Source organism: Astyanax mexicanus, chromosome 20 (assembly GCF_023375975.1).
Source record: "Astyanax mexicanus isolate ESR-SI-001 chromosome 20, AstMex3_surface, whole genome shotgun sequence".
In the NCBI taxonomy this organism is placed as follows: Eukaryota; Metazoa; Chordata; class Actinopteri; order Characiformes; family Acestrorhamphidae; genus Astyanax; species Astyanax mexicanus.
In genome coordinates this window covers 6112058-6138651 of record NC_064427.1, presented here as the reverse complement: position 1 = coordinate 6138651, position 26594 = coordinate 6112058, and the positions used below count along the sequence as shown (strand labels likewise).

General features: G+C 38.0%; 1 protein-coding gene across 4 annotated transcripts in view; it reads left to right on the top strand.

Annotated features, from left to right (window-relative positions):
* The first annotated feature begins 567 nt into the window (after positions 1-567).
* usp25 (ubiquitin specific peptidase 25) overlaps positions 568-26594 on the top strand; it is a 42090-nt gene continuing 16063 nt past the window's right edge. For 3 of the 4 annotated variants that reach the window (XM_022680994.2, XM_022680993.2, XM_022680992.2), the window contains exons 1-18: positions 568-789; positions 6884-6961; positions 8407-8551; positions 9390-9513; positions 10273-10435; positions 12905-12991; positions 15419-15556; positions 15974-16050; positions 16994-17067; positions 18258-18409; positions 20084-20211; positions 20998-21093; positions 21474-21638; positions 22385-22620; positions 23021-23091; positions 23207-23435; positions 24517-24768; positions 25798-25937. In XM_022680994.2, the coding sequence (XP_022536715.1) occupies positions 748-789; positions 6884-6961; positions 8407-8551; positions 9390-9513; positions 10273-10435; positions 12905-12991; positions 15419-15556; positions 15974-16050; positions 16994-17067; positions 18258-18409; positions 20084-20211; positions 20998-21093; positions 21474-21638; positions 22385-22620; positions 23021-23091; positions 23207-23435; positions 24517-24768; positions 25798-25937 (2397 nt within the window). In that variant the 5' untranslated portion in view covers positions 568-747. The remainder of the gene's footprint in view (positions 790-6883; positions 6962-8406; positions 8552-9389; positions 9514-10272; positions 10436-12904; positions 12992-15418; positions 15557-15973; positions 16051-16993; positions 17068-18257; positions 18410-20083; positions 20212-20997; positions 21094-21473; positions 21639-22384; positions 22621-23020; positions 23092-23206; positions 23436-24516; positions 24769-25797; positions 25938-26594) is intronic. The other variant, XM_022680995.2, reaches the window with a different exon arrangement.

The following is a 26594-nucleotide window of genomic DNA, read 5'->3' as shown; positions in this document are numbered from 1 at the left end:
TAAAGTTTTTTTTATTTTTTATTTAGGAAATGTTTCTAAAAGTTTAAACAGGACTAGTATGTTTCATTACTTCAAAGAAACACATTTCAGATTTCAATGGAAAAAATATAGTTTAGGATTTAGTGACTCTTTAATACACGGGAGACAGCCTGAACTTCAGTGACAGGTGGGATCTCTAATATTGTGAAGCTGTAGTACTGAACACTTAATACTAGGAACACCATACAAGCATTGACTAATGTTTTGGGAATGTTATGACGTTTCTTATATATTTTTTCTGTGCTTCCAGCTTTCAGTTTCCTTTTATTATTATGTGAAACCTACGAACACACAATATACTAACATACAAAAAAAATAATCTAATCATTTTATTCACCAAATTTATTTATTTTATCCTGATAAAAAATGAATTTAAATAAGAACACTAAAATTTAAGTTATTATATCTCGCAGATAAACGCAGGTTAAGTGAAATAAAGCAGAACTCAGTGAGAATAAGTGCTGAGCTGGTTCAGGGCAGCGCTAGGTTTCAGTTTCGGTTATTGCTGTCTGAGCTGGCGGCGCTCCGGCAGACAGCACTAATGGAGCAGTGTGCGCTGATGGAGCCCGTGGCTGCGCTCTCCAGCGGGGGCTCCGCCTGAACTCCGCTCCGGTAACCCGCACCTCAGCCCCGCCGGCTCGGCTCGCTCGGATACGCGCTTTATTCCTGAGTTCAGTTCATTTCAAACCCTCCTGTCCGTTTCAAGCCATGACCGTGGAGCAGAATGTCCTCCAGCAGCATTCCCAGAAGGTAAGGCTAAGCTAAGCTAGGCTAGGCTAGGCTAAGCTAATGTTTTTGCTCTGCGCCAGTTTGTTGTGCTGGAGTTCGATTCAGTTGAGGGAGCCGATTCAGTAGGACTGTCCGTTTAAATGGACCGAATCCACTTCAGTCTGCCACATGATTTAGTAGAAGTGTAGTAGAGTAGTAATATAGTCAGTGCTTAATTACATGAGATGAATATGTTTAAAACCAGTTCAATTTAAGTTATTTATTTGCTCCCAGTAGCAAATACAAGATTAACAATAATAGCTTTAACAAGGCTGTAGCTGTAGTGTATTTTGTTTATTTATAATATATACAGATTAACAGAATGAAAAGTGTAGTTCATATAACAGTTAGTGTATTAATTTTTATAATACAGCAATGTATGTAACTGATGTACACACATTTATCTATATTGGTTATATTGAATGTGTTTAAGTAGTATACAGTAGGGCTGTCCAATACATCAATGTGCACAATTCAGCATGTGCAGTCACATTTAGTTAAAAAAAAAAAAAGAAAACCTTTCGCAGTTTGATATAATAGGAAGATCTGCACTGTTCTTATTTTTCATAAGAACTGTATAATATATCTACCTGTGGCAGAATATGTCTTCGCAATTTAATTCGTTTTATACCAATCTTGACATTTCAAAACAAGGACGGTGTATTTCTTTGTTGTGATAGGTTTTCATATCACAGTAGGTATTGCAAAAGAACAATTCCAATGTATCGTGTCCTCAATATTGTGCAGCCTTAGTATGTAAAATATTTTATCTATAGAGCTGGATTCTAAACTAATAAGAAGTGTATAGTATTTTTAATCTGTAGCAGTAGGATACAATAGTCAAATTATAGGAATATATAACAGTATATTTAGACTGTAGCAGTATGTTATATAACTACAGAAATAGTATATGTATTGGTGAGTGTGGGTTCTCACAGTAGAACCATGTTTGTTGTCATTAGTTTAGATACTTTTGTCACAGAAGGATCGTCCAAGTAGACCCACAGTAAATAAAGAATCTCAAAACTTTATGACTTCAAAATAAGATAATTTTTATGATGTTTAAACAATATAATAATAATAATAATAATAATAATAATAATAATAATAATAATAATAATAATAATAATTTATGATTATTATTATTATTATTATTATTATTATTATTATTATTACTACTACTTTAATAGCATTATTATTCACTTTCATTATGGTAGTTTTTTTGGTAATATGAACATTATTATTGTTATTATTATTATTATTATTATTATTATTAGTAGTAGTAGTAGTAGTAGTAGCAACAGCAGCACTTCTGTTTCAACTGAGTTTGACTCGTGAATCGGTGCCACTGATTCACTCGATCGACTCGGTTCAAATGAACGATTCATTCATCGCAGTTTTGGGAAAGTTAGCTAAGATAAGCTAAGCTTAGTGTTTTGTGCCTCACCAAAACTTACACTCCTCTCCCTGTGTTCTTACAGCATTCAGCGGACAGGTTCACTCTTGTTTACCCGATTAAAGTTGATAAACGCGGCTGAACGGCTCTTTTAGGTGGAATAACAGAGATTGGAAAGTTCGCTAGCGGGCTAGCCAGCATGCTAATGTTGACATAGCTGCGTGACACGCCTAGAAACGAGTTCAGCGCGCTGGGTCTGGATAACCTGCAGCCCGTTCTGTATAATTATGATATTAACTTAGTTAACTGATGTAGTTACAGGTATGTAACATTATAGTGTTATGTCTGGTTTAATTACACCATATTGTACTTAACATGCCAGGTAGCACCAGGCTAACGCTAACTAGCAAGCTAAACCTGGCTTAGTTTAACTGTAGTGTGAGAGAGACTGTGCTAGGAGTAGCTTATGCTAAACCTGGAGCTAAACCTGCCTGATAATGTGAATAAATCCGCAGTGAAATTGACTGGTGAAGAGCTAGTGTGTTCTGTATTGTGTTTTACTATTTTAGACCATATATTCAACTCTAAAAGCACACAGTCTAAGCTTTTAAACTGTGTTCATACCACAAGCAGAGTCACAGCTACAGATAGGATACAGCTAAACCCCAGGCTGTCTGATTTCAGGTCTGGCTGTGGTCCAGCCTGTATCAGTATCATTTGAACTCTAGTTATTATGAAGTGAGCAGACATGCCATGTTTACACGACTTTGGATGTTGATAATCTGGCTTAAAACACAGCTAAAATCTACACGTTTGATGTGTACCTTTATCTAATGTTGAATATATGTGTTGTAACATTTTTAGAGAAGAATTCCTCTGATATTGCAGTGGTTAAGATGCCTAAAACACAAATCCAGCCATATGAATCACTGTCCATAACCGCCGACACAACACCTCAGTGTTTTTAACATGGTGGAAAATCCAAAGAATAAATACAATACAATACAATCTAATACAATGTTTTAGGCCTAGAATGTTTTATTTATATAAAGTGTCTCAGGGCTTAAAACAGTAAGGCTGCACAATATACAGCTCTGGAAAAAAGAGACCACTTAAAAATGATGAGTTTCTTTGATTTGACCAAATTGAAAACCTCTGAAATATAATCAAAAGAAAAATAGATCATCACAGCCATCAAATCAAGTTGAAGGAGTGACATGAAGTTATCCAAAAGCAGCATGTAAGACTGGTGGAGAAGAACATGCCAAGATGCATAAAAACTGTGATCAAAAACCAGGATTATTTCACCAAATATTGATATTGAAATATTGATTGACAATACTTTTATTTGGAATTTGGGAGAAATGTTGTCTGTAGTTTATAGAATAAAACAACAATGTTAATTTTACTCAAACATAAACCTATAAATAGCAAAAGCAGAGAAACTGATTTAAAAACTTAATTTTGGTCTCTTAATTTTTTCCAGAGCTGTGTATATGTGTATATATATATATATATATATATATATATATATATATATATATATATATATATATATATATATATATATATATATATATATATATATTGTTTCAGCATCATCTTCGTAGTGCACACATGCTTATTAGTCATTGGTGATTAATCACAGGACATGCAGTGAATCAGGGTCTTTATTAGTTACTGTTTACTGTTTACAAAATTGACTGAATGTATGAAACTCTTTATCATTTCTATATTATTTATACTAAATAAAAGTATTAGAAGTAGTAGTATATTTTTGAAGTTAATAATGTGTTTTTGTCAAATTGCCAGGAATATCATTATAGCATTATTTTGTTGCAGCACAACAAAATATCTTTGCTCATTAGATTGTTTCAGTATATTAAGGTAGTGTATGTCCGGCAGTGTATTCATAAGCATTTTATGTAATAGCTTTCCGTTAGAGAGCTTTTAGAGGCATTTAATGCTTCAGACACAGCCACTGTGAAAACTCCTGACTCAGTAAATTTCTCTTAAATGGAGCATTTTACATCAGACATTTTTTACATCAGACATTTTTACATCTCTCATCTCTCAACCTCATGCCAAAAAATTAAATATATAATTTTAGTGTTGTATTTAGTCTTTGTTACTAAAAAGAGGCAGAACACTGGACTTAGTAAAAGCCATAGTAGCTAAATATTAGTTATACAGTTATATGCCAGAAGTCAACAGGCAGAAATAGATAAATTGAGCATGAAGTGTTAATGATTGTGGTGTCTGGCTGGAATTTAATGAAGAAGGCCCAACACACAGGTGCTGGGGCATGGCAAAAGTCATGAGACATGATACTAGTTCTTATTTCATGTCATTATATTCATTTTTAGAGAACTCTTTAGGACATCAGTATGATATGTTTTGATCCTAAACAGTCTGACTGTTTTCAGATTGCTTGGGTCAGATTTCACAGTTGTGAAATATATTGGTTCTATCTCAACCGGGTTCATGGTGGTTGGCTGTCTGTCAGTAAAGGAGTTTGGTGCACAGATGATTTGAGTAGCGATTAGCTAATGGTGTTATTTGACACTGCTGCTGAGTAGTGGAGTTATGAGAGCAGTGATGATGTGTAGTTGCACAACAACCTAAACAACTGAGTGCAAGATCTAGGAACCGACTTACCTAAACTGTGAGAGTGCAGATATGTGAGGACCTTCATAGTGAAATAATCACAACATATGACCATATGTTTTGTAGACAACTGCAAAAAAAAGTATAGATAACTTCATGCACCTTGAATATCTGGATTATTTCTGAATAAGGCCAAACCACATACAAATACCAGTGTAAACACACCCAATACGCGTTTAAAACATACAAATACAATCACTGAAACCACTTCAGGAGGTATATTATGACACATATTATAGCAGTGTAAACATATCTGTCTATACATGGCACATTTAACAAGCAACTCTCCTTCCTGTACAACTAATATGCCAGTTATAATTGTCATACGAGAAGTACATTTGCATACTTTGTCCCACACAGCAATCAGATTTCACGCTAGAGTGAGACACATTTGAGTACCAAGAGTAAATGCATTTGGTTGAAATCTAATCGGGATACAGTCTATATAGACTTGTCTTAGATCACCTTTTGAAGTGGTTTGAGTGAACAGACATGGTTTAAATCTGTTTAAATTTGCTTCTTGTGAAAATTATAAATGTAAAGCTTTTACTATCTAGAATTGGTGTCAGAATAATTTTGGTTTACAGTATTTATTTCAGATTTTGTGCAGAGGTTTTACACACATTGTTTTGTATTGTTTTAGGGAGTATAGTTGTCTGTTTTGACACATTTGAGAGTGAATGGTTCGGTATGACCTTTTCTGACACATGAGCTCCTTCTTCTCACCATATGAAGCTTTTAAGGTCTTGAGCTACGAGTGCTGGAGCAAGAAACCCAACAGTGTACACTGTTTCTCTGCAGGAGATCCAGGAGAACACAAATCTACCTGACAGACCTGTGTGTAGAAAAGAGCTGACCTGACAACCTGTCTGTCAGTCTTGACAGCCTCTCCTTAAACCTGTCAGCGAGGTGGATGCTTTCATTGTATAACAAAGCTCAAAGACAATGTTCAGCAAAGTCAGATGGTTGTCTAAGTAGGGCAGATTTTGTTTTACTAAGGGTGTCCTAATCATAATTTGTTATATGGGTGATTTTTTTTTCATGCAGTATGTTGGCTAAATTTACACTGACATTACTTTCCATTACTTTCTATTGGCTAAGTTTACAGTATAAAAATGTATTAGTTATTTTAAATGGGCAATCTGGCATTCATTGGCTCTAGCAAGTGTATGACAGTATGTTTTAAGAAAACATAAATGAACACACACAGTGAGGAAAGTAAAAATACAATAAAAAAAAGTAAGTAAGTTTGTTAAAATTATGTTGGTTAAGAGATCCTGAATGTCAATTTTGATACATTTTTAATGAACTATCCAGTGATGCATTAAACCTCTCTTGGTTGCCCATTGCCCCAAGAGGAAACCACTGGGTAATATCCTGGCATCAACATAATTATGATGGATTTGGTTGGTTAGTGATTCACACTGTAGAGTAACCGTAGATTCCATTCTGGGGAGGAGTGCCCTGAATCTGATTTTTGACTGCATTCCGGTGTTCTTGGCACTCTATATTGTTTTTCAGATTATTATACAAAGAGCTGTTCCCTGCACAAACACGACACGGAGAAAGGGCGGCTGCATTATTTATTGCTCCATCTTTGCAAAAAGGTGTGGACACTGTTTTCTCTACTCCTGTGTCTCTGGGCAACTGCTTCTCTCCCAAACACTGCTCAGTGGCAGGGAACTGGTGATTTAGAGCACTTTCACTGAGTGGGTTTGCTGGTGGAACTCTCTAGGAACTCTGTAGCCACAAGGATTTGCTTTCTGGAAGCAGCCGCCCTCCATATGGACATCATCGAGCCTGTTTTTGTACATGATCTGTGAGAAAGCTGTGCAGTTCTGTTAAGGTCACTTGACCATATTGTGGTCAGATTGTGGTTTTGGCCTTTCCTTGGGAGGAAGAAAATAAGACTCTGACTTGAGGCATTTCATTGAGATCCTCTCGTGACCAGAGCTCTGTAATCAAATCCAGACTGTAACTCTAATGTGTACGTCTCATTTCTTCTTTTCCCAGCACCAACAGACATTACTGAATCAACTACGGGAAGTAACGGGCACCACAGATGTTCAGCTGTTACAGCAGGCCCTACAGGTAAAGTATATACAGCTCACCAGGGCTGGAAAATAAGTTGATATCAACGTATACTGTGATGCATAACTTTATTTTTGGGAATTTTAAATCACTCAGAACCTGCCTGAGGTCTGCTTTGAGCTAGTAGCTACATGCAAGTGTTTTGAGCTTCTTAACTAAAGACCAGATCAATGTACAGACATGATAGACATACAGTAAACAACAGGACTTACCCTACTTAACTAAGGCATTGAATGTAATCAATTATAAGCAAGTAATCCAGCTCAGAAAAGCATTAAGCATTGCAGCTAACACACTTCAAGCACGCCAAGGGCGACTGCAGTGTATGTTAGCATCATAGCTTTAACTTACTCTGTCAAGCTGTTAGCGTTACATCTAACCTGGTATTCCATGCTTAATAAAGTCCGGCTGAATCAAATAGAAGTTCAAATTAAAGCTGAGACCTGACCCAAGCCTGTGCATGTTTTGCCTGAGCCCAAGCCCCAATTTAAAAATGTATTCGGGCTGTTTAAATGAGTGAAATCTGTTCCGAACGATGCTACTTAACATAGCAACACTAAAGAAGTATAGACCTATTATTTAAGAAAAACTGTGTAATGCAGACAAGTAGAGGAGCTCACGTGTGCACCCTCGAGCTGTGTGATTATAACATTCTAACCTGTGCAACATTTTTTTTTTAAACACAGTTTGATTTGTTACTTTGCTACATTGTGATAATCACACCATAGCTTTATATAAAAAATACAAATATCTTTAAAATTCATATGCCTACATCACAGACCCAGATTTTCTTGAGCCCAAACTGACGCGGCTCGAGAAAAATGGTGGGAAATCTTGGTTGGATCGTGCGGAGAATCTAACTGTAGTTAAATTCAAAATTTTAATTTACTTTTTTCCCTCCCTTTTTTTTTTTGCCAAGTAAAACTTTGAGCAATATACGTACAAAAATCTAAATCGGAAAATAATAAATAATGACATATTTGAGTCTAGGAGCTTCTGAACATAATATCTGGCTTCTGTGATTGCCTCCTATAAATTCTTAATCATTTTTAGGTAAAGCAATGTACAAACTTGATCAAACTATCAAATTATCCTGCAAAATTGATAATGGGTGGTTTAGTTATACACTATTTACAGCATCTGTCACTGACTAATATTCATTACAGAGTGAGCAGAAAGGGCCGAACAACACAGGCATCTGCAGCCTGGTGTCCTCAATGCGTAACATACACATACATCACAGATAGTGACTTTTTTTTATAATGTTCATATCGATATTAAAAAGAGACTGTATCAAATAAAAAGAAGTATATTGTCATATAAAAGTGTGGCCATATTTTCAGTCCTTCTGCTCATTAGCTTCTTTTAGAATCCTGTCTGGATCAATTTTGCAATAATTTTGTGGTTTTTTTTATTTTATTTTTTTTGCTTCTTCCCCTCCACAGGTCAGCAATGGTGACCTAGCTGAGGCGGTAGCCTTTCTTACCGAGAAGAACGCCAAGGTCCCTCAGCAGGATGAAGCCACCTACTATCAGACTGCCCAGATTGGCAATGACAGATACATCAGTGTGGGCAGCCAGGCTGACACGAGTACGTATTTAAATCTTCTCCTGGCCTGACAGAACAAAGCTTGGCCCAAACCCAGAGGAGTGTTCCCGTTCTTCTTATGTTGTACACTTGGCACAAAGCAAAGCACTGACTGTGACCTGCTAGAACTCTCTTGTTACTAAAAGCAAGATCATAACGTCAGGGTCACGAGAGAGAGAGAGAGAGAGAGAGACTTAAAAGGAATTGGTTTAATTCCATAACTTCTGTGACTTCCTCAAATTTAATGACACATGCAATGTCCTGTATTATATAATCAGAGGAGTCATAATCTTCCATAGGAAAAAATTACAAAGGATCTGAGTATTTATATGAAAAAAATGAGAAACTAAGAATTTCAATTTTCCGCAAACAAGCTAGACATAAATTTTCATGAACGTACATTAAGATAATTTAACTTTGAAGCAGAGCTCCTGTCTCTTCTCCTTTTATACTGTTAATGGTAAAATGTTTTATGAAAAGCTTATAAAAATTGGAACATTAATTAAAAAGATAAATTTGCTGTGTTTGCCACAAACCTTCTCCAATGTTCACTATTTTTTTTTAGAAGCGTATGTAGATCTTAAAATATCACACACACACACACAAATTCTGTTGTTCTCAACATAATCCTTCATTGATCCCACAACAGGATTATCTTAACAAAAGCAGGAGATTTTAAATATATGTGACATTTTAAGATCCACAATATGTTTCTTACCAACATTCATGAACATTGAAGAAAAAAGAGTTTGTTAGGACTGAGCATTGTTTTGTTGTTTAACAGAATCCCAGTGGCTTTGATTCAGATCCCACAGATTTTAATGCATGTTTGTTGTTTCAGACGTAATCGATCTGACCGGAGATGATAAAGATGACCTTCAGAGAGCCATCGCTCTCAGTCTGGAGGAGTCTAACCGGGCCTTTAGAGAGACAGGAATCACAGATGAGGAGCAGGCAATCAGCAGGTGGGTCCTCCCTACAGTGTGTTAAAGTCACTTTTTTTCTCTCTATTTTGTTCGAGTTGATAGCTGTTGTATAGTTATAAACGTGTACAACACTTGTAGAGCCTTTTATAAGGCAGTGAAAGTGCACATATACAGCTCTGGGGAAAAACAAAACACTTCAGTTATCTAGAAACTATGGACAACATTTCTCCCAAATTTCAAATAAAACTATTATCACTGAGAGCATTTATTACAGAAAATGATAAATGGCTGAAATAACAAAAACGATACAGAGCTTTCAGACCTCAAATAAGAAAAGAAGTTTATATTCATAAAGTTTTAAGAGTTCAGAAATCAATATTTGGTGGAAGAACCCTGGTTTTTAATCACAGTATTCATGCATCTTAGCATGTTCTCCTCCACCAGTCTTACACACTGCTTTTGGATAACTTTATGCAACTCCTGGTGCAAAAATTTAAGCGTTTCAGCTTGGTTTGATGGCTTGTCATCATCCATCTTCCTCTTGATTATATTTCAGAGTTTTTTTTTTTTTTTTTTGTAAAATCAAAGAAACTCATAATTTTTAAGTGGTCTCTTATTTTTTCCCAGAGCTCTAGATATTGCACATTGTTATGGAATGTTAATAATATACAATTAATATTATTATATATCCTGAAAGTATATAATGTATGTGCAAATGAGTACAGTTTAGTAGCGAATAGTATTATTTTGATAATCCAAGCCTTTGACTTTGACCTTGACATTTTTTTCTGTCCTCAGAGTGCTGGAGGCCAGCATAGCGGAGAACAAGGCGAGTCTGAAGAGAACTCACACAGAGGTGTGGAGCGACTCGCCCAACCCACATGACAGAAAGAGGCAGGAGAACTGCCCTGTGGGCCTGAAGAATGTGGGAAACACCTGCTGGTTCAGTGCAGTCATACAGGTGGGTTTCTACAAAGGGTGGGCAAAATATTGTTTATTACATTAAATTACATTACATTAAATTTGGCAGACATATTTATTCAAAACAATGTAATGATTAATGATGTACGTTTAAGACAGGACCTAAAGGAGACCAAGGGGAAATAGTGGGATAGAGGAGGAAAGGAGGGGAAGAAGAAAATGAGGTTAGAAGTAGTTAGTGTGTTAGAGGTGTTAGGAGAGTAAGTGCTCTTTGAAGAGCTCTGTCTTCAGGAGATTCGTAAAGGTAGGGAGGGATGTTCCTATGATGTTATCAAAAATAACAATGTAGGACATAGCTTCAATATAAAAATAAACAAATATAGTAACCAATCACATTATATGCTTGTATGCTATGAGAATTCTGACCAATCATGAGTTTAAATTAGTATTTCTATGGCTTACGAATGAGCTCCTTTTTCCTTTTTAATATATTGCAAGAGCTGTTACATTTAAAGTATGTTGCCATACAGGCCTAGTTTTAATCTGACACCAGCTACAGTATTCTCTGTTCAGCAGTTAGTTTTATCTGAAACCCTACTTGTGTGGCTATTCTCTTACATAACAGAAAAAAAAAACAAATGTACCATTCATTAAGCTTTTCATGTGTTTTCACTTCTTATGGAAGAAAATGTTCAACATATCAACAACTAGAAATGATATCCAGGGTTGCTGACATCTGTATAAAGTGGGCTTAGAACCTGTTTATATTCTCCTAATAGCTCTGTAAACTCCCTGCATGTGGTCAGCAGACCTTTAATGCATTGCTCCCAGAGACAGAACACAGTGTAACAGGACTGTGGTCTGTGCTGCGTGTGCCAAGAGAATCTCTGCTGATAGTACTCATTGTGCCGTGCTGTGCTGATCCTCCACGCTGTCTCGTGGTAAAACTTGAACCATGAGGAGATATGTGTTAGGATCACTGGATACACGGTCACATGCTGTTTGCCTGTGGTGTGTAACTGGACTCCTGAAGAAGCAGCAGCACATTTGAAGGCTGCAGGGACTGCTGTTGACATGCTGAGTGGTGCAGTCTTGTATTCTGATAGCTCGGAGGAGTCTCTTACGTAAGGGTCAACAAAGCAGAGTGCCTAAATCGTGACCACCCATACAACAGGCTGAGATGTTGTACATTCAAGTATATTTTAATTTGAGCCCAGAGAAGTAGACACGGTTAGCATAAGTTCTACATTTGTATGTGGTACATGTGTGATATAACTCTATTGTAGAGATTTTTGAAGATTTGACAAATAATTTCTTTCACTTTGTGATACTGTTCGCTACTGGTAATAATGGTTCTTTATGAAGTACTGTCTTGAGTGATGGGAGCACACAGAGACATATTTTAAGCCTCAAGCACAAAATTCTTAGTGATAATTTATTTTCTTTTTATTATATCATGGATGCTACATACAACATAGTAAAACATACAAAGGTGGAATATGACTAAATTACTAAAAAACTATATGCTAAATTACATCCTAAAATGGCCTAGATTCTAATTTCTGACTTTGCACACATGCTAGGTAATATTATATATACTTATATTTGTTAGTGTATATAGTTAATATTGTATTAAATATATAAAACGTTTTTCCCTAATTATTTTGTGTGTTGCAACAACAACATAAGTGTTAAACAAAACAGAATACGTTTTATACTTTAGATTCTTTAGTATCACATTTATCTTTGAACACAGATCTGCACACTCTTGGTTTTAATTTTAATCTCAGAGTCTTCATGAGGGAGAGTCACCTGGAATAGTTTTCTCAGCGTCTTGAAGGAAGGAGTTCCTGGAGGTGCTGAACAATAGTTGCTGCTTTTCCTTCACGCTGTGAAGCTCCAGCTCATCCCAATTAAATCACCTCAAATCACCATCTCAGTTCAACAGGTTTAGATCAGGAGATTGTGGAAGCAAAACACTTACTTTATTATTCAATTCAATGTGTGTGTCTTAATTGTTTTGTTATCTTTAATATTACTGTAATCTACAATGCAGAAAATGCATACTAGTTATGTATGTATATTTGTTTATATATTTGAATTACATTTTAATAAAGTATCGTGTATGTAGGACTATCACACATTAATTACAATATTGAAGTTTGTATGTCAACTTGTGAAAATGGTGGTTTTATTTAATTTTGAGTTTTATTTATTTAGTTGTTATAACTTCAGTCTTTAAATAGTCTTAATAGTTAATGTTTATTGTGCTTTAAAATGATGTAATTATTTATTATATTATTATATTATTGCAGTTATTTCTATGACATTAAATCATTTACACAGAAATAGTTGTCCTAATTGTACCAAATACATACATTTAGCTTTAGTTTTTTTTTAGTCAGTCTAGGAAACATATTCTCAAATCAAGTAGGAGTTGTTGAATGATCAAAACAGAACGATTTCAGAAACTTTTGCATTGTCTGTAATTGTATTTTTATATTTTCAGTCTTTGTTCAACCTGTTGGAGTTCCAGAGACTGGTGCTGCACTACTCGCCTCCTGCCAGGGTGCAGGACTTGCCCCGTAACCAGAAGGTGAGCTTCCCCTCTGACCCCTTCGCTTCATTCCAGCACCAACATACACCCTATCCGTCATGCTTACACTGAGAGCTTCAGCTGCCTACCTCTTACTGTCTCCACAGAGTCTACCAGGTTACATTACTTATCATGACCAGGATCTGCTTAGTTTAACAGACAGGGGGCTGTTTAATTGATTGATAAATTAATAAATAATTCAAAATTACCAATAGCTAATTTATCCTTTATGTAATGCACTAAAGATGTGAATATCCAAACGCTGCAAAAAAAAAAAACTTACTATAAAAGTGTTATATAGTGGTTGATTTTGATATGCGAGTAAATGTACAAGTTAACGAGGAGCTATTTGATTAACAGCCAGAAAAATAGGATGTTTTGTTTGGAATTTAAATAGGCCTCTAGGTGCTGGTGTTAGAAGCCTGTACTATTTCAAAAATATGTAAAAATTAAGAACATGCTTTATTACTATTGTCTTGTGGCCAAATTTTCAGCGCAGTAGAGACCAATAGTGCCTCAAACCTTTTTCCCATAACGAGCTTCTAAAGGCTTTAGCATACTAGAACTGTGGACTGGCAAGAGCTCTGTGATACAATAAGTGTCACGATACGATAACAGACCTGTGGTATCATCACTTTTTAGAGATGATGTTCTGTCCATGCTTATATACAGTTATTGATTTAAAACACACTAATTCCAGTCTTGTGAACAGCAGCAGCTCCAGTGCTAACTTAACGCAATCCTGTCTGAGCTGAAATCACACTGAGCATGTCTTCCTACAAGATAACAGCACATCCCATCTTCACTGTGTGTGTTCTGCTGTGACGAGAGGATGGCATACATTTGTTGGTCCTGTGGATAGTATGTATATACCTCTCCCACAGTGTCACTGCTGCATGTTTAAAGGGTCTCTCTTCCTGAGGAGTTTAATCATACTTTCAGCCGCAGTGTCCACTTCAGGAGCCCAGCGGCATTCCCTGCATTCGCTTTCATGTATTTTATTTATTTCTCTTTTCTTTGCCCAGGAGCTTGAGACAGGGTCAGCACCCACAGTCTCTAATCTGTGCTAAGCTGCTTCCAGTGGACCTACAAGCCGCTGATTTAGCCCGGCACTCCGTTTCTCGCTCGCTTCGTGGTCAGTGGGAAAAGCTCTTGCCGGGTTTAGGCTGTAATCTGTTATCATTGCGAGCAGTGATCGAAGGAGGTGGGGGAGGAAATCCCGGTCATAAGAGCTGATGAAGGCCTCTCTCTTGTGTCACTGAAGCGAGCTGTTAGCATGGGTCACTGAGCTCTTCTCCTCGTGGGGAATTTCCCAGCCCAGCAGCTTTCTGCTAAGCAGCTCACATTATCCTGAAATGCAGCAAAACCCACCAGTTTCTTCAGCTCTGCCACCTCTTACTTAAGCTTCAGTACGCAAAATGATATATCGTCGCTGTCCAATGAAAAACATCCAATGGAAGTAAATGTAAAAGAGTTTATTTGTGGTCCATTTATTGAGAAATTTTGACACTGTGTAAATGACAGTTTATGGGTCCAAATAATGTACTAAACTAAAAATAGAGATGCTTGATTTTCCATTGGACAGTAACAATGTACATCATACACTAGAACTGCGTGATATTGGAAAAAAAAAATTATATTCTCGACGATGTATCGCGATATTAAACAATACAGGGCCCATGACATCACCGGCCCTGCCCCCACCGCCCGCTGTCTCGTATTCAGACAAATCAAGAGCTGAGTCAGGGTTGAGCGCTTAAAACCCTAAGAAAAAGAGTAAAACAACTATAATCAGCTCTTTAAAAGAATCTGGAATTCTGATGCATCTGGCCACAATACACATTTCCACATTTCTGTTGTTTAACCCCAGATGCCTCCGAGCCCAGAGAAGTCAGCGCTAATTCTGGACATGGTTAACAAAAAGTGCTTCTGTTTTAAACAGTACATTTTTATGTGGTACTTGTGAATATAACTGTACATTGTAGAGATTTACAAAAGTTTGCCAAATAATTTATTTGATTTTGCGGTAGTTTTTGCTATTGTTAATGTTGGTTGTTAATGCAGAGCTGTGTGAGGGATTCTTAGTAATAAATACTTTTCTTTTATTCATTGATGGGTGCTAGAGAAAAACTCACATGTGACTAGATGGAATGTGACTAGATGCTGAATTACATCCTAAAATGGCCTAAATTCATATTTTTCATTTTGGCACACAATTCAATTAGTATTATATATACTTTTATTTGTGTTATTTTCCCTAATTTCCCCTAAAAGTGTGTTGAGCTTTATGGACTTCCATCATGAATAAGCAACAATAAACAACATTCAGTTCTAGTATTGCAGTAATAAGTTGATGTCCTTTAAGTTTTGATAATGCAGTATTTATCTAAAATTTGCTGACTGCTCTTATTTCCTATTTCCACCCAGGAGCACCGGAACCTGCCCTTCATGCAGGAGCTGCGGAATCTCTTCTCCTTGATGGTGGGCTCCAAGAGGAAGTACGTGGACCCATCAAAGGCCGTGGAGATCCTCAAGGACGCGTTCAAGTCCAGCGAGTCACAGCAGGTAAGCTTCTTGGCTGCTGTTTTTGACAGCTTAGCTGAGTCAGGATAAAGAGCAGTGGATGTGGCGATCTCTTCTAACGCCTCGAACCACCTTTGTCTTTAATGTTAATCCCACACCACAAAGCCGCCGATAGTTCTTCAGTCACGCGCTAAAACTGTATTGACGGAATCGGCTCCTTTTATGCTCACGCGCATTTTAATATGTGTAGGTGATTAAAGCTAGTTTTTGGACATCGATTGATATGCTGTGATTCCTTATAATACAGTTTGCATGACCTGTGTGCAGAAACCCTGTTCTGCCCACACGACTTTGTAACACAGTGTGTGTGTCTGTGTGTGTCTGTGTGTGTCTGTGTGTGTCTGTGTGTGTCTGTGTGTGTCTGTGTGTGTCTGTGTGTGTCTGTGTGTCTCTTAACAGCAGGATGTTAGTGAGTTTACTCATAAACTGCTGGACTGGCTTGAGGATGCTTTTCAGATGAAAGCTGAAGAAGACAGGTAAGTCTTGGCTCTTATCTGTCTACATTAGTCAGAAAAGAGGGGCATCAATTTAACTATGATGCACCAAAATGAAAAATGTTGACAGAAACTGAACGAAATTAAACGTTTTTGCACAGATATTCATACATTTTTTTAGTTTTGTACCATTGAATTGATAACATATATTTTCCTAATTTGTAACCCATTTTCTCCTCAGTTTACGAGGCGAATAACCCAACCTACTCATTAGGACCTTTCACTAGTAATGCCCCAAAAGACGCCTCCTCCGATACATGTGAAGTCAGCCACTGCTTCTTAGCATTAATAAGTAACATCACAGCACGCTTGGAAGAAAGTGCAGCGAATCGGTTCTAATACATCAGCTCACAGACGCAGCCTTGTGCTGATCGACATCGCCCTCGGAATGATTAGGGGAGAGAGCTCCATCTACCCACCCAGAAAGTGTAAGGCCAATTGTGCTCTCTCAGGCCTCAGGCAGCTGATGGCAAGCTGCATGAACGGGATTCAAATTCGAACCAGCGATCTCCCGATCATAGTGGCAGCCCTTAGCCCGCTGGACCACTTGGGGCCCTTTCCTAAAAGTATTTTTGTCTGTTTATTCAGCCTCTGCACTTATTTAAAAAAACAACAAAAGTGCAATTTGACTGAAAATTTAAAAAAAAAAAAAAAACTGGTGCATCTTTAGAATTAACTCCTTTTTTATGACTTATTTGAGCATTTTCTATACCAACCTCCCATTTTTTGCACACTTATCAATCAAAATTATGTATCAGTATAATTTCTACTCTAGCCATTATCAAAACCTTGATGAGCTACGGTTAATTATATGACTTTAATTAGTTTCACTGACTAACCCCTGTACATGGCCCATGCAAGGAAGTACAGCGTTCAGATCACTGCAGATTAGCTCCTGTTGATCCTTTTTTTCTCTGTTCTACAGGGAAGGAGAGAAGCCAAAGAACCCGATGGTGGAGCTGTTCTACGGTCGCTTCCTGGCTGTAGGTGTTCTTGAAGGTAAGGCAGAATGACAGTGAGGGAATTATGAATTGTTCTCAGTGACACCTCTGTAGACAGTATTTGACCTTTTAATGGCAAAGGTGACCGTGTGTTAATGAGCTGTAAAGGGCTGTGGCGTTTATTGATCCTTGATGTTTGATTGACGTTTTGCTGATTACGCATGACTGCTCTGACTGTAAGGTACTGTGACAGGAGCACATGCTGCTTGATGCAGGGATGATCTGGACAAAAACAGTAGTATTAACTAACCAAAAAAAAAATAAAAAAAGTATTATTATTGCCATAGTATTAGTAGAGTGTTTAATTGTATTTAATGTTTTTTTTTTTTTTTTTTTTAAGTCAGTGAAAAGTATTTCCAGAGGAGTTGTTCCAGAGTTCTCGCACAAGCTCTGCATATCACGTGCATAAGCATTGCATATCAACAGCTTAAACGTGTTGTCGCAAAAATACCCTGAAATATTGTGATATTATTTTAGGTCTATCAGCGTCTATTAATTTTTTTTGCTGTTTGTAGCAAAAGGAAAATTCATACTGTTCTCATTTCACATTAAATATGTACTAAATCATGATTTATTTTTAAATGATGATTTAGTATTTTTAGGACTATAAGGCAAATGTAAAACCCTTAAAGGCTGCGTCTTCACACACTTGCAGGCTATTGGCTAATTCAAATCGCAGCTCCTGCTATAGAAAAATCACACCCATTCAAACTGCGATATCAATTAAAAATGATTAATTGTTCAGCCCTAGTATTGACCCAGTATACATCCCCCTCCTAGTTGGAACGCTCCTGGTATGAGTTTAGTTGTAGCAGGTGACTTTAATGGAGGGCAGGTTGTTTATATACAGAAACAGAGGCGGCCTTGTGCTGGACTAAATATCTGACCTTATCAGTGGGGATTCCCCATTTCACTTTTGTCAGGAAGTTGTATTTGTTATTCTGTGTGTGTGTGTGTGTGTTTGTGTGTGTGTTGTGCTGGTAGCAGGGGGGTGTCGAGGGTGGGACACGGTGTCTCTGGCCTGATGCCGAGTAAACACTCGGTCTCTATAGTACTGTTGTGGTGTGGGCAGCTATACTCTGTTACATTAGTCCTGACCCACTTCTGCACTCTGGCCTCGGTAGAGTGGTCACTGAAGCCTTGATGAAAATGTAAACAAGCTACATGTCACTTATTTTCTATCCACAGGAAAGAAATTTGAGAACACTGAGATGTTTGGGCAGTACCCGCTGCAGGTGAACGGCTTCAAAGACCTGCATGAGTGTTTGGAGGCGGCCATGGTGGAGGGCGAGATCGAGTCTTTGCATTCTGCAGAAAACTCAGCCAAATCTGGACAAGAGGTCAGGGTTCTGAATTTGTGTGTAATAGGAGTGGGAATCATGATACGTTGCCATTTGGTAATGATATCACTATATTGTGATTCTGCGATACTAAATATAACAAAAGACAATTCTCTACGATACTTAAGCCACCTGTGTTGCAGCAGAGGATAAAAAAACTGCTATATAAGCAAAAAACAGGATTTATGGATTTATTGGTGTCAGATTTGTCAACCAATATTCTTAATCTGATTAGCGCCACCATGTGGAGAAAAATGAAGCAGTAACTTTATTATGTCAAATTAGGGAGCAAGTCTGTGTTTCAGCAAAAATATCTATATTTAACACCACATATCAATACAATACAATATACCGCAGTATCAAAGTATTGTATTAGCCCTAATATGTCTATGGCCAAAAAAAACACTTTTTAAATTTGTTAAATTTGGCAGCTGATCGTTACATTTTATCAAGATTTCAAGATGTTTGGACCAGTAAAAATGCTTCAAAATTACAAAAAAAATGTTAAGTCTTTTCTTCTCCTGCAAAATCACAATTTTAGACTTTGCTTATTTTGGTTCTTCTCTGTACCATTTTGGCCATGCCCACATCAGTGACCCCTCACCTACTGGCCTGGCCTAATGGATGGGAATGACCCTGAGTGGGCCGCCTCCTCAGCAGCTGCTCTCTGCTGATTAGACGAACCCTGCTTTCAGACGAGCCATGGATAAATAGAATGCGCAGAGGCCTGCACCCCACACACACTCTGCAGTTAGAAACCTGAGAAGTGGGCTCGTCTCTCAGCACAGGTGCACAGGAAGTGATTTGCAGCGTTTTGGCTGCAGTGGAGCAGCCGCCAAAACATTAGTGCTGCAATCGTCTCCTCACAGATGGTGGTGTTTGAGACAAAATTCGGAGAATCACTTATTACTTTAAATTATTTGAATTGCAGTTTCCTTAGGCCTTTGCACGGCACATGTTTCAGTGTAGTATGCAGTATTTACTGGGAATGCACCAAATATTTGACAACCTAAAATAAAGCTATGGAAAAAAAATAAGAGGCCACTTAAAACGATGTTTCTTTGATTTTACCAAACTGAAAACCTCTGGAATATAATCAAGAGGAAGATGGATGACCACAAGCCATCAAACCAAACTGAACTGCTTGATTTTTTGCACCAGGAGTAAAGCAGCATAAAGTTATCCAAAAGCAGTGTGTAAGACTGGTGGAGGAGAACATGCCAAGATGCATGAAAACTCTGATTAAAAAACAGGGTTAGTCCACCAAATATTGATTTCTGAACTCTTAAAACTTTGTAATATGAACTTGTTTTCTTTACATTATTTGAGGTCTGAAAGCTGCAAATAAATGCTCTAATTGGAATTTGTGTGAAATGTTGTCCATAGTTTATAGAATAAAACAACAATGTTCATTTTACTCAAACATATACCTATAAATAGCAAAATAGGAGAATCTGATTCAGAAACTGAAGTGGTAATTTTTTTCCAGAGCTGTGTTTGACTGCATACAATGACTAAGTTATTTTATACCATATTGCAATACTTTCTGTAATGTTAGTATTTCTTTCAGTAGTGGCAGCATCAGGCCTACAATCCAAAAAATAATTTCTGTGCATCTTCATTATTTGACATCTCATCATAAAATAAATAAACTATGTTTTGTTTTTTTCTTAGCACTGGTTCACAGAACTCCCACCAGTTTTGACCTTCGAGTTGTCCAGGTTCGAGTTCAACCAAGCCTTAGGTCGACCTGAGAAGATTCACAACAAGCTGGAGTTTCCGCCTATGCTCTACATGGACAGGTGGGTGTGTGGGTACGTGGGTGTGGTGGGGGTGTTGGTGTGACCTCGTCTCTGGCCATTTCATTGTATAGCAAGCAGAACCCCCGTTTGACCCCCTGAATTTGTTACAGGAGCCACAGGAAGATGTGTTTTAATGTTTTCTTTGTAATTGAAATACTACGAGATCAAGTATCTGATTCAGTTTTAAAATATGCATTCTCTGTTATGATCAAGCTTCATCCAGTACCTTTGGGATGAGCTGAAGTGTCACCTGACTTCACTAATGCACTTGTGAGGCTGACTGCAACCAAAACCTTACCAGAGCAATGATCCAATAGAATACAGTTAGGGCTGTGAACTTCGCTCAGTAACAAAATTAAAATTTAATCTCTATTATTTGTTTTTTTAAGACAATAAGTGTTGAGTCTCAAATCTCAAATTAAGATAATATATATTTAAGCAAAAGCACCCTTGTTGCCGATTGGTGGATTTGTGTTAGGTACACTTTCACTTCACCGCTACCCCACAGGACAGTTAATGACAGTAACATTCTGCATGCTGTTCTCTATTAGCTGTGTCTGTTTGCAAGTTTAATCACTCCATTTTTTGAGGTTAGATCATAAGACTGTACTATTAGTGAGGGAGCTCTGGGTCCTTTAGTTAAAAAAAGTATTACTTTCAATCTACACCTAGTTCAGATTTATAATGGATTAGCTAGGATTAACTACATAGATGACACATCACTTAATTACAGTAATGATTACTGCTGAAGACAGATCTGAGTCTCCGCCTCTTTTCTCTCCTCAGATACATGGACAGGAACCGAGAAATCACACGCATCAAGCGGGAGGAGATCAGGAGGCTGAAGGAGCATTTGACTGTCCTCCAGCAGCGTCTGGAGAGGTGAGGCTAAAAGAGCTAGCCTGAGTTACGCAACAGGGAGTGAAATCTTCAGAGCAGAGTTTGAATACTCGCCTCTATTAGAGATTCACACATGGTTTCAGTAGCCTAATCAAAAGCTGTTAGACTGTAAATATTTGTCAGGGAATTTGGCAGAAATATGTTTCGCAAATGCCTCAGCCGAGACTTGCTGTCGCAGTGGCAGACATGGCAACAACATGGTTTGTTCAGCTGCAATTTATAGAGCCTGAAAATGTAGATGACTCTTTGACTCTCACACTCTCTCTCTCGCGTGTGCTGTCTAACCCTTGCTCTCGCGTTCTCTTGCTGTTTCCCCTGAGTGAGATCAGCATTTACCAGAATGTTCTCTCCTACTGTTGAAGGTATCTCAGCTATGGCTCTGGCCCCAAGAGGTTTCCTCTGGCTGATGTCCTGCAATATGCAATGGAGTTTGCCTCCAGCAAGCCTGTGTGCACTTCGCCTGTGGAAGACATTGACACATCAGCGCCACCTGGTGGCACAACCGCACAGGTGCCTTCAGCACCAAGGCAAGAATCAGTTTCTTCTCTTTTTTGGGCTTTGTATTTATAAATATATATATATACTAGTACATCTAAAAAAAATCTGAATATCATTGAGAAAATTACGTTATTTCAGTAATTTAGTTCAAAATGTGAAACTCATATATTGTATAGATGTATTACACACTAAATAGAGTGATCTATTTTGAGTGTTTATTTCTTTTATTGTTGATTATTGTGGCTTATCCAATGAAAACCCAAAAATCTAATAGAAAATTAGAACATTATATAAGAACAATTGTTACTTTTGGCAGTGTGGGCAGTGTGCCAAGTCCTGCTGGAAAATGAAATCCACATCTTCACAAAAGTTGTCAGTAGGAGAGGGAAGCATGAAGTGCTGTATGATTTTCTGGGAAAACACTCGATTGACTTTGGACTTGATGCTGTATAACACAGTGGATCTACACCAGCAGATGACATGTCTCTCAAAACCATCACTGATTGGTGGAAACTTCACACTAGGCCTCAAGCAGTTTGGACTGTGTGTCTCCACTCTTCATCCAGACTCTGCTCCCTTGATTTACAAATGAAATATAAAATTTACTGATGATCAGTGATGGTTTGGAGAGACATGTCATCTGCTGGTGTTGATCCACTGTGTTATATCAAGTCCAAAGTCAGTGCAGTGTTTCCTCAATCTGCTTCACTGTGCTACTTATTGTGCATTTTTATTGACATAGAAATGGTGGCCTAAGTATTGCATTTTTTTACAGTGTGGCTGAACAGGGTTCCTCAGCCCCTGCAGAGGGCTCTGGAGCAACATCACAGCCATCACAGCAGCAGCAGCAACAACAACAGCGTGTGCCCATCCACAAGCCCTTCACCCAATCACGCGTGCCCCCAGACCTGCCCATGCACCCTGCTCCCCGTCACATCACTGAGGAAGAGCTTCATGTGCTGGAGGGCTGCCTGCACCGCTGGAGGAACGAGGTGGAGAACGACACCAGAGGTATGCTTAATATTTGACTTTGAATAAAATGACCATACCAAATTACAATAGCATACAAAATTTAATTATGTTCAGACAAACATACGTTCAGTAATAGCGTAATATATATTATGGGAGTTATGGGAATTGTAGTGAATTCTGATAGGGGATGATGGATGGACAGCACATTCCGTTTGTGAAGTATTATGGCTATTTAACATTTTAACATGTACACTGGGAATACGTCATAGGTGGTATTACCGCCCACAGTGGACAGTGCAGTTGTTGGTAATAATCATAACTGGCAACCTCTGGCTAGAATTGTCCGTGCAAACCGATAAGCAAATCTATATTTAATGTATACTTTACATTGTGTTGCTGCTTTGTGCTTTTCTGATCACTGAACCCTCTACATCTGTAGATCTTCAAGGAAGTATATCTAGAATCCACAGAACCATTGAGCTCATGTACTCTGACAAGACAATGATGCAGGTGAGTTTGTCTCTTTTCTTTTTTGCCTTTTTTATTTAATTTTTTTATTTACATGCATTATAAGTTCACCCTATCAAAGTATTCTAATGGATTCTAATGGTATTCTGTACTACAGGTGCCATACCGGCTGCATGCAGTCCTGGTCCACGAGGGTCAAGCCAATGCAGGCCACTACTGGGCATACATCTACGACCCACACCACCGCTGCTGGATGAAGTACAACGACATCTCAGTGACCAAGTCCTCATGGGAGGAGCTAGTGAGGGACTCGTTTGGTGGCTACCGCAATGCCAGTGCCTACTGCCTCATGTACATCAACGACAAGAAGCCCTTCCTTATAGAAGGTAATCTCTCAAGAGTGAAATCTCTTTTCCCGCTTTTTCCACTGTCTCTGTTTTCTCCTCCACAACTTCATAGCTACAGTTTTCTAGTAGACATACAGGTGCATCTCAGTTTTCTTTTGTACTTTATTTCAGTAATTTATTTAAAAATGTTAAACTCATATCTTATATATGTGTATTCCACACAGAGTGATCTATTTTAAGTCTTTTTCTTTTATTGTCGATGATTATGGTTTACAGCAAATGAAAACCCAAAAATCTGTGTTTTAGAAAATTAAATTCATGCTTCCCTCTGCTGACAACTTTTATGAAGATGCAGATTTTATTTTCCAGCAGAACTTGGCACACTGCCCACACTGCCCACACTGCTACCAAGTACCAAGGGGTCTTATATAATATTCAAATATTATCAGACACTGATTTTTGGGTTTTCATTGGCTGTAAGCCGTAATCATAAACAATAAAAGAAATAAACACTTAAAATAGATCACTCTGTGTTTAATACATCTATATAATATATGAGTTTCACAATTTTCACAACTAAAGTACTGAAATACATTAACTTTTCAATGATGTTACATTTTTTTTTTCAGATGCACTAGTATAGAACCATATACATCTTACTTGTGCTGGACACATTGAAATCTGGCTTCCGACGTTAATCAATTTGTTTAGTGAACACAAACATACACACTAGTTAGAAGAACACAGTGATTTTGTGAGAACATGTGCCCCGAGTGGTGAGCAGCCATCACTGCGGTGCTCCGGGAGCAGTGAGGGTCAAGGGCCTTGCTCAAGGACCCAATGATTGCGGCCCGCAAAACCAGGCTATTGAACCTCAGTTTTTGTCTTTGATGGACCAGTGCTGCCAATATCCCTGCCACTGTCTCTGCCACTTTAAGCAAAGAAAAAAATGGGTGCTTGAATGTATGGCTAGTTTTGAGCAGCTTGGAAACAAGAGAGTTGCATAACACTGGCTTTGCATAACTCTTATAGACAGCTAACCGAGTGAACAAAAGCCTCAGTTTGTGTGAAAGTGTTTCAGAGACATCCTGTCTGATTGCTGTGACTCTGTCTGTCTCAGAGGAGTTCGATAAAGAGACGGGCCAGATGCTGAGCGGTCTGGACAAGCTCCCGCCGGACCTGAAGGAGTACGTTAAGGAGGACAACCAGCTGTTCGAGCGGGAACTAGAGGAATGGGATGCCATGCAGGCCAGGAAAGCTCAACAGGAGAAGCTGGCTCTGGCTGCAGCCGCTGCTGCTGCCGCTGCTGCTGCCGCTGCCGCAGCTGCCCCCCGGCCCATGAGCACAGAGCCCAGTCCTGCAGACAACACAGGTGAACCTTCATTAAGTTCTATTTAAAAGAAAGTGTTGTCTTCAGCATAAATGGCTCCAATCACTTTTTCATTTTTTCAAATGATGCAAACATACACTTACGCAATGTTTTCCCTACAAAAATATATGAAATAAATAAAGGTGTCAGAGAAACACTTTACACTGTAGAGGATTTGGTTCCTAGAGGGCTCATATTTTAAAACAAGCAAATAACTATGTGCCAGTCAACGTAGATATTTGTCTCTTTTAGTTTCTTTTAGTTTCTAGTAGTATTCTTATTTATTTCCCAATAAAAGGTACAGTGTGTGGTGTGTGCGTAAATATATATATTTGGAAGACAATGCTTTTTAGACTAGCTTGGAGATTTAGAGCCAAAATGTAAAAAAATAACTGTAAACAATAGTTGGATTGTAGTATCAAAATGGTGTCCCATGAGGGTGGAGCATTTTTAATCAGTAGTTAACCAGTCAGTTATTCACTGAGAGACCTATGACCATGTTTGGTACAGATGTCATCTGCATCCACCATTGGTATGCTTTATAATTATTATTCTTGTGTACATTAAGACTATGTTTATTAAAACACAACATGTTTAATATGTGTGTTGTTCAGTGTGCATTACAAAGTTATTAGGTTTATTAATTGCACAGATGCTGCAACATTTTTGCAATTCTGGAACAGCAAGAATGGATGTATGTCAGTAAACCGATAAAACACAGTTATATTCATATAGTTATATATTTTTATCAGTTTTTATTATATTATTGTTCTTGGACATGCAGTTAATTTTTGATATGCTATGATTATTAGACTGCTAAAATCATTTAAAAAGTCTGCTTTGTGTTTTGTTGCCACAGAATTGAGTATTTTATTCAGCAAAAAACAAAGGAAAAATTCTTGTAATTCTGATGCAACCGAGAGAGAGACTCTCCATGCTGTTACTAATTAAGAAAATGTTCACATTATCTCTGTGTGTGTGTGTGTGTGTGTGTGTGTGTGTCTTTGTGTCTGTGTGTCTGCCCGCTCTCAGCTCCCCAGCAGGACCCAGAGTACATGGAACAGCCCTCGCCCACTGACGACTCCAAACACCTGCAGGAGGACACTGAGAGAGCTATCTCCAAAGCTGCTGCCGAACAGGACGAGAAAAGTCCCGAGGCACTACTCAGCGCTGTAAGAATCCCAACACACACACTCTCTTTCACACTCACACACACTCACAGACTCACAAACCCTCTCACAGCTACCCCTCGGATGTCTGCGCTGAGCCAGACAAGGGCTGTCTGGGTCGACTCCTGTGGGGCTGTTTAGTGCGTTTGTTCTCTTTTCATTATGAACTCAGAGGAACCTTCTGGGACACACTGGGAGATTGGTTTGACAGGAATGTGGGCGTTTGTGCTGGACTATGAAAGAGGTCTTATTTCTTAATGGGGGGTTAAAAGTACTGTAGGTGCATCTGCTGCTTTGACTGTAACAGAAGCAGACTGTAAACTATGATTTTACACTGCAGATAAAGTGTCAAAAACTTGAAACTGACATACTGTATTTTTAACACTATAAGGCAGACCATATTATAAGGCACACTATCAATGAATGTCTATTTTTTGGTTAAAGGTGCACTGGATTGTAAGGCACATTTTAAGAGACACTAAGAAACGTTTAATTCAGCAGGTCTCGTCACTGGGTGATGGTGGTTGTGGGAGGTAGCTAACAAAGTTAAGTAAAACTAAGCTAATTAAACAAAACTGTAATAAAAAAAAGACTTTTAAAGTTTACACATTTCTCTCCTGAAAACTGGTTATTTGGGTGAGTAAAGCGCTTCTGTTTATT